Genomic DNA, 9,223 nt, shown 5'->3' on the forward strand with positions numbered 1-9,223 from the left:
GGGGGGGGGGGGGGGGTTAAGAGCAGCTGCTGCAAGTGTTAAAAAGTCTGCAAAAGCTTTGCTGCTCGCCTCTTCTCCCCTCATTGATGGAAAACTGTACTATTTCCCACAATGCAAAGCAACCTGTGACTGGAGGAGGCAGATCCTGTCATTCATCCGTCCGTCCTCCAGTCACAAGATGCTTTGCATAGTCACTAAAATGTCTCTAGGCACAATACACATTTTAATAGCTTGACAAATGTAAACAACAGGAAGCAACAAACATGTTATGATGCTCAAATGTCACATGTGTTGTTGCACAATGAGAGTTTTCCTCCTCAAATCGGTCAGGCCATACAGGTGATGCCTGAGGAGGTAGCCCCTCTTCTGCAGATAAACCCAGCCAACCCATTTGACTGCTGATGTAATTTGACAGTGGGGGGCAGGGAGCGAATGTTCTAAAGTCAAATTATCAACCGAAAGTCAATAAAAACGTGAACGGTTAATTTCTACTTAAGCATAATTCAGCTTTTGTGCTAAAATATTCTAACAGTTAACTTTCCCACCTGTTTCTTCCAACACCTTCAAGCAACCTACTTCAGTGTCAATTTATGCCATATTGCCGAAACATCTTCATAAAATAAATGTACAAAAAAGGCAATTGAATAAGCCAGCAATGTGGGAATTGGAGTAACCCATGGCAGCCAAACTCCAGTTCACTGAAATAATGGGGAAAGGTGAATTCCAGTTACCAAGGGTTAAAGCATTCAACTAGCGGATACTAATCATTAAGGTGCCCGGTTTACAGAGGGGCAGAAGCATTTTATCATGTCCTGCAAACAGCCAGCACAGGCTGCTACTCTTGTATGCGGTGCCTCAGTGACAAACTGGTATGTATTGGTACCCATCCCTTCCTACATCTGGATGTAGACTCATTACTGCTGAGCCTTGGAAGCCAGAAATTATAGTCTATAAACTGACAATGTCAAAACATGTCATGTAACCGTTCTACTCTTCAAACTTTACATTCATCTGAGAATCCTCCATCTGCAGCAATTACAGCTTTGCAGACCTTTGGCACACTAGCTATCAGCTTTTGAAGATAGAGGGGAAATTTCAACCCACGACTTCTGTAGCTATTCCCAGAGACGAGAATGGCATTGTAGGCCATTTTCATCTGTCTATTGAAGCTCTTCCCGCATCAGCTCAATAAAGGTTGAGACCGGGGAAAAACATCAATCAAAAAAATGTAGGACCCTTACAAATGGCTTTTCCGATCAGGTCCACCTGACGATTTTTCAAGTGGACCCGATCAGATGCCCAATGCTAGTCTATGGGCAGTCGGGTCTAAATGGGTAATTGTGTGTTGACACCCAGTTACCCAAGTCTCCTGCAAGGTTTGGAAAAATAGAAAAGTGTTCCGTTTCACCGGACTGGATCATGCTGGATTGGGGGTAATGTGATTTAAACGGACGCATGTCCATTTACATCGGTCTACCTATAGACTAAAATGGGATCCAGCATGACGGACTGGACAGACTGAACTGTACGCACAATGAAATCTTTAAGATTCAATAAATTCTGGCGCAAACCATACTGCCCAGTGTCAGAAAGATCTCTCACTTGCAGGTCATGCTTCCTCCAACACAATAATGACCCAAAACACTCAGTTAAAATATAAAAGAACGGCTAAGATAAAAACAAAGGACTTTTCTAAAGTGGCCTGATCTGAATGCTATTAAACATCTTCGAAAGGAGCTGAATCATGCAGTCTGGAGAAGACACCCTTCAGACCTGGGACAGCTGGAGAGGTTCGCTCAGGAAGAGTGAGCCAAACATCCTGTTTGCGGGTGCAGAAGTCTCATTGAGAGCTACAGAAATTGCTTGATCGCATATAAAGCTTGTGTAACAAAATATCAGGTAAAAGGATCCGTCATTTTCAATTGTTTTATTATTTAAAAGATTCCATTGAATGAAGCATCTATAGTAAGGTCGAATTATTAAGGAACAAGGATACCCAATTGCTTTTATCAGAAAAGTGTGAGTTCTTTGGAAGGGTACCAACAAATGTATTTGTCCAGAGCTGTGCGTTTGATCTTCTTTGATCTTGAACTTAAGGTCATCCCTTTGTAGCATACCATTCCTGTCATCCACTGTCCAATATCATGTCCTTTCCCCCCTTTTTATTAGTCAGTTTTAGATATAGACTCTCCTGCATCAGACATGCTTCCGGTGGTGTCAGATACCTGGTCCTCCATTGCATTCTGTGGTCCTATCACCAATCCTGCATCACTACTGTGTCCTATAGTACATAGGGGTCAGCAGGAGAAAACAGAATACATGTGGGACTGGTTACCAGCAACACCCAGAAGCATTGAAGAAAGGCCTTGGTAGCTCCACAATAAGAGAAGACTGGCACAGGTAAGCACTGTTTTTTTTAACTAGAACGCCTTTAGTCATTTATTTAAAATTTGTGGAGTCACTTTAAGAAGCTGAGGAATCTGAAGATTAAGACACACAGCTTCCTGGTCAACAGACCGATGTGTTATTTAGAAAGCCGTCTCATTTTGGTCATTTTTAACCCTGAAAAAAAACTTGGAATGCCAGCCCATTGAACAGAACTATTTTATTTGTACATACACAAAAAACAAAAAAACAAACCTCCCACACAATGATTAAAGGAGAACTATGGGGTTAAGGCTTTTCCCCATAGTTCTCCTTAGGGTAACGGGAGGACACAAACTAGCGTCCTCCCGTTACCCTAAGCTCAGTATACCGCAAGCTACAGCTCGCGGTATACTGAGACGCCGCAGCCGGAGCGGATCCCAACATGGACATCGGGATCCGCCCAGCTGCGTGAGTGACAGCTGGCTCTGCCTATCTAGAGGGGAATCCAGCCCCTCCCCCTGTCACGGCAGAGAGCCATGACAGGATCGAGAGGTGAGCGAACCCGGTATGTGTTCGCTCACCTCCCGATCTACTGAGCCGACCTGTGACAGTCTCATTGTCACAGGTCGGCTAGAACTATGAGGTGAGTGGAAATCACTCATCTCATAGTTCTCCTTTAAGAAACAGCCGCATTACACTAACCCCAAATCTCCAAGCTACACACTTCATTCTATTGAAATGTTTCCTCCTAGTATACTTTGAAAACACTTACCTGGTCAAGGTTTTTAAAGAGTAGAATATCCTTGCAGGCTTCCTGTAGCCTACATCTCTGCTCGTCTGTTTTCGGGTGAACTACCTAGAAGAGATACATCATTAGCAGCTGTGAAGTAATGTCATTCATTAGGAATTAAAAGACAACTTCTCCATTAAGCATGCAAGTCATTTTAGTAAGGATTTTGTGCAGCCTGGAAAACCAAACCAATGACCTTCCTCCCTGCGCCTCTCTCCGTGCCACTATATTTTGAATACTGAAAACAGCTATACCCCGTCCCTAGACTCCTAGCCATTCCCATTCTGTCTGTTAACCCTCCAATATATATTATATGGCCAAAAGTTGGAGGGACATGAAACCTACAGGAGTTTGTTGGGACATCCCATTCCAATACAACGGATATTAATATGGAGCATGTTGTGACCTCCACTGTTCTGGAAGCTTTCACAAGAGTTTGGATTGTGTATGTGGGCATTTAGCCAAAAGATCATTTGTGGGGTCATGCTGCATAAGAAAACCTGTTTTTTAAAATGGCATTTCAATTTATCCCAAAGGTGCCTAATATTTTTGAGGAGGTCAGGGCTCTGTTCAGGCCACTTGAGCTCCTCCACACCTAACCAGTAAAACCAGTTCTATATGGAGATGGCTTTGTACACAGGAGCAGTCACGCTGGAAGAGATAAGGGCCTTCAAAACTCTATCCATTATCATTAGCAGTACCTTTCATTGGAAACCCCTGAACGCAATCATCTGGAGAGGTGTCCACATAATGTTGGTTGCACGGTGCACCTTAACATGCCAGAATTGACAACTGACCGGCACATATACAAGCTACCACAAAATCTGACACATGACAGCCAAGCACTTATTTGTGCCTGTGCAAAGTGTGACTGGCAGCTATAAATGATCATCCATTGATAAGGTCGGTGGGAGGGAGATAATCTTTGCAGAAGGATAATAGCTCTAGAGGTGCAATAGCATCTATAATTACAAAAAGGTGCAAGGTACAGACAGGTGGAGGAGTACTGAGGATTCAGCAACTGTTCTCTAGAACACACATAATTGCTTACACTGTAAAAATATTTCACAATACACCCAACACAGTTTGAAAATCAATGTCTCAGAGGATAAAAGGAATACATTGGCCAACAAGTAGATCTAGAGGTTCAGTGCACCTTAAATGTTAAGACCACCAAGCAGATTGAGGGTTTTATGCTCAATTTAGCAAGTATGGAAAAATTGGAGCATTTAAAAATAGGGACATTTCAAAAGTCACTTCTGCCTTGCAGCACTGGGGCTCCCCGGTTCGAATCCCGGTAAGGACACTATCTGGGTGCTCCGGTTTTCTCCCACACCCCAAAGCCATACTGGAAGGGAAATGGTCTCCTGTCTAAATCGGCCCTGTATGCATGCAAGTATAGGGACCTTAGATTGTAAGCTCCTTGAGGACCGGGACTTACGAGAATGCGTGCTATGTAAAATTGTCAGCGCCATATAAATACCCTTAATAAATTAAGCTTGGGACTCCCTCCCCCCAAATTAGACAACTCAATTATACATTTAGGTAAGGTGAGGACACAAAAAGGGAAGAGCAATATATTCCTACAGTGACCTTGACATGAATTAGGCAAATAAGCAGCAAGTTTGGTCACATCTGGCATGGTGTAAAATGACTACAGAAATGACTGCCTGGGGCCCGCAGCAGCATTTGATTGCAGCACTTTGTGTCTCACTCGGACTCTGTGGAGAGCACATTAATGTTACATTAGCCGGCAATAATATGAATTCTATCTTAATTAGCTATTTAATTGCCACTTTTTAAAGCCACTCCAATACTTCGGCCCGCCAATTCTTGGCCTCTTTGGCTTGCTCTCGAGTTTGTCCCGCTGTTCCAGGACGAGGAAATAAAAAAAGATAGGAACGTATGCCTACATAAAACATTCATTGTTTTAAGGTGTGAACAGAAAAGTGTTTTCCAGCCGTAGGCTTATGCAGCATAATGAATAGACGTTTATTTACCCGAGGTTCTGTGTCTTCATCCTCCTCATCGGGATTAAAGGCTTCAGCACAAACTAATAAAAAGGAAATAAACATTATACAACACCTTTAATATATCTCTTTAATATCCAGCATTACCCTGAAACGCAAATGTATCTTAAAGGCTTTCAAAATATTTCTCCGCATATAGCTTTGTACTCTGTTACTCTGAGTCAGTCTCTACGATTTTTACAGAAAGTTTTAAAGAATTACAGAAGTATTGTTCAAAACCCAAATTCTCACAAAAAGTGAGAAAAACAAAAAAAGGGATGGTTATGTAAAAAATAAAGAACACAAAGGCATCCATATAATTGCTCATTGCATATCTAAATATTGTAGAAGTATACCAGCAAAAATCAATCATGCCATTTAAAGCCCAAGTATAAATATACCTTTTATATGAGACCAATTCTTTTTTTTTTTACACTTAAAACTTTATTGCTATCACATGGGGGCTAACAAGATACAGTGACAGGCCCTCTTTATGAAATATGGTGGATTCCATCGCACTGCTGACAGGAACACCCCAAGGTGCCTCTGCATGTCAAAAACTGTAACTGGTAGAAAGTCACCCTTACTCCAAATACTTCTGTAGTCAATCTTCTTTGACCATCAAAGTGTCACATAACTTAAAGTGACATTAAACCCTCAGATGTTTTAACATAAAAACAATACTGTAATGTGTGCCTTACTGTAATCCATGGTTGTTTCCCTTCTCTTTGCTGCTCTTCCTTTTAAATCTGTATCTGTTCTCATGCTCTGCAGAACTTCTGTTTTGCAGCAGACTGCCTTGTCTTTGGAATGCATACACGGTGTCTGTGTATACGTTTGTATAGGCTTGTAACCTCAGCCAGCACTACAGGAAGAGGCCTTGAGCTGAAAAGGGAAGTTCTCCCCCAGCATGAGAAGACATGAGGATTTAAAAGGAAGAGCCGCAAAGAGAAGGGAAACTACCATGGATTACAGTAAGGCGCACATTACAGTATTGGTTTATGTTAAAAAATCTGAGGGTTTAATGTCACGTTAATGTTTCGAGGCTGTGTGGTCTCTTCTTCAGGCAAACAATAGGGTGTTTGCCTGAAGATTGACAAAAGTATGTGGAGCGCCAATTACTTTCTACCAGTTACAGGTCCTCTTTATGGAGATATCAGGGGTCTATTGGACCCCTAATGTCACCTAGGGACCCCAAAGAAGCTGATGAAGCAGAGATCTGCTTCACCAGCTTCTACTTGCAGCCGGAGAAAGGACACATCACTTCCGCTTTAAGTGATCAGATGGGAGATCAGCCAGAAAAAAAAAAAAAAAAAAAGTGTGCTGATCTCCCTCCAACCATACCGCTGTGCTGGTCCCAGGCCCGCAAGGGGGATAGCAGAACCTAAGCGAGCCAGCATCAGCACCAGAAGGGGTGCACACTCCCTGGTAGCATACAAGCTATCAGGGGGCAAACGCTTGTATTTAACAGCTGTTGCCGGCTGCAAGCGGGAAAAGGCATTTATTAACACCCACCCGCCATCAGGAGTGAGTCGCCCTGACAGCAAGTGGTTAATGTCTGTTAATCCGCTCATTGTCCATTTCCTGTAACAGGCCAAGCTGTCCAGCAAAAGTGTCAATTACCGGGTTGGGAAAAACAAACCACTGCTGGTGGTGCATCGAAGGGTCAGTATTTTTTACACTTTAAGCCATTTCAAAAAAAAAATATTTCTCTGCCGGAATAGAGTGTTCACACTGGAGTTGGGCCTTCAGGATTCCACGCGGTCAGGAGTCGCCTAGGTGTGCACCGATCGCGCTGTGGGTGCCATTATTATCTAATGGCACCCCAGTCACATCGCGCGGGATTCCACCCATGCTTCTGAACACGATTGCAGCTAAAACAGCTACGCGTTGTGTATCGCAGAAGAAAAAAAAAGGTGCATGTACCTTTTCTGCGATTGACGCGGATGTCACCTCATTGAAATCAATGGGGCTGTGCAGCAACCGCTGTCTGCATTGTGCAGAGCCGCGCAATCCCGGATCGCCGAGCCTAAGACTACCCTGTCTCAGCACTGCTGTGAAATATAACCTTGTCATCCTGATAATGGAAGTGGGAAAAACGGATCCACAGGCAAGATCAACAGGTAATTAAAATATGTTACAGGGGGGCTCAGGGAAAAAAAACAAAAACTGGCACGTTAATACCGGAGACAGACACATTATATATATATATAAGTTTGGATTTTGGAGTTTACTTTAATTCCTCTGTAAATTCACTGTACGGTTGGGCATGGCCGGCATTATAAAAAGCAAACAACCCCCCTAATTTCAAGCAATGCCTGCGATAAACCTCCTAGGGGTGATCACAAACCCCTCCAGCTGTTAGAAGCGCTTGTTACCTCACAGCAAGATAAACTTGCTGGAAAGCATCCCTGTGAAAGGGCCCAGATGTCCGATATTCTTTATAGAAAAGTTGAGGAAGAAATGGCTGCCATTTCTGTCATACAAGAACCCGAGCAGGTCCCTCAGTGAAAGGCTGATTTATCCCCATTTGTTTCCTTAGAGATCTGCCCTCCCCCCCATGAGAGATGAAGAGCTGCCAAATCTCATCTGTCACGGTGTTCAGTCTAATCCTTGTAAAACAGGAACGTATTTCATTCTAGATTACGCCATATCTAATCGGGAGCGGGCGATCTCCTTTGAGCTGCAATTTGACTCCTGGTTTTTATAGAGATGAGCAAAGCTGGTCAACGAAGAGAGTTGTTTTCAGGCTATTTATCTGCAAGCAGCAAAATAGATCTGATAGATAGACAGCCCACCTGGGACCAGAAGTCAGACTAAAGCTGGCCATACACGGTTGTATTTTCTCTGTTCAACCTGCGGGCTGAACGAAGAAAACATAACAGATTGCTCCATCAATAGTTATGAGTAGGGATGCACCGATACCGGTATTTCGGTATCTAGTACTAATACTGATACTTTTTTCGGTACCCACTGATACCGAATACAGAGTACCGGAAGTCCCATTCAGGAAGCCAGACGGCATGTAATGACGCGCTGCCCGGCTTCCTGATACCAGAAGTATCGGGCTAGGCACCGGAGCACTTGGGCGAGCACAAGTACTCGCCCCAAATACTCTGCATCGGCACCCATACTAGTATGGGTATCTGTGCATCCCTAGTTACGAGCGTGGATGGAGGAATCCCCAAATGCCGTCACCAACTGACAGCCGCTGCAAGAAAACCGCTGTAAGAAACGGTACTTGCAGCTGATTGATGATTTTTCAACCACCCTTTTTGATCTTCTGCTTGAGCGAAGCCAGCTGTAAGAGTGCTGACAGCAGCACCTATTGACTGAATTTCAGCCGGTGCTTCAAGAACCGGACGACATTGGCATAGTGTACGGCCAGCTATAGAGATTATTTCTAATGTAATACTGTAGGTTCCGTGGTATCACATTCCCTAAAATGCAGTGAAGAGGATGCCAATAGAGACAAATAGCTCTTGTAAGGTTTAACCCTTTCGCTGCCAAGCCCTCCGGAACATTTTTCAAATCAGCTGGCCAAGCCATTTTTGAATTTTCTGCAATTTTTTCCTATTGATTTGATTCTCAACTGCTGCGTTACTAGCGTTTGTAAAAGACCCCCCAAACCATATATTTTCTGAAAGCGCAGGCCCGGTAGAATAAAAAGATGGTGATACTAAATTTGTAGGCCCTGCGATAATTGCGCAAATGTTTCTCAAATTAATATTAAACCGATAAAAATACACAATTCAATTGTTAAAACACACCAAAATCAGTATCCGTGCACAAAAAAAATTATTTTCTCACTAAATCTAAAAGATAAAACTGTATTGAGTTAATAAATAACAATTAGCAAATTTTTAATTGCGCCTTTTTGCAAAAAGGTAAAAAAATGAAGGTATGCAAAACTGTAAATAATCGACTTATGTAAAAAATTGTTTTGGTGTTTGTGTTGTGATAAAATGATACAGGTGTATATTTAATTGCAACACAAGGTATCACAACGCATGGCAATGAGTCACAAAGCTTTGCCATGCGCTGCCACAGTTAATTT

At 42.9% G+C, this 9,223-nt stretch overlaps 1 protein-coding gene across 3 annotated transcripts in view; it reads right to left on the reverse strand.

Annotated features, from left to right (window-relative positions):
• PRKAR2A (protein kinase cAMP-dependent type II regulatory subunit alpha) overlaps positions 1-9,223 on the reverse strand; it is a 66,896-nt gene that overhangs the window by 19,669 nt on the left and 38,004 nt on the right. For 2 of the 3 annotated variants that reach the window (XM_018576130.1, XM_018576129.1), the window contains exons 3-4: positions 5,158-5,210; positions 3,140-3,223 (exon numbers count right to left, since the gene is read on the reverse strand). In XM_018576130.1, coding sequence (XP_018431632.1) covers positions 3,140-3,223; positions 5,158-5,210 — 137 coding nt within the window. The remainder of the gene's footprint in view (positions 1-3,139; positions 3,224-5,157; positions 5,211-9,223) is intronic. The other variant, XM_018576131.1, reaches the window with a different exon arrangement.

The sequence above is a fragment of the Nanorana parkeri genome, unplaced genomic scaffold (assembly GCF_000935625.1).
Source record: "Nanorana parkeri isolate BGI_ZX_2015 unplaced genomic scaffold, ASM93562v1 scaffold56, whole genome shotgun sequence".
Lineage (NCBI taxonomy): Eukaryota > Metazoa > Chordata > Amphibia > Anura > Dicroglossidae > Nanorana > Nanorana parkeri.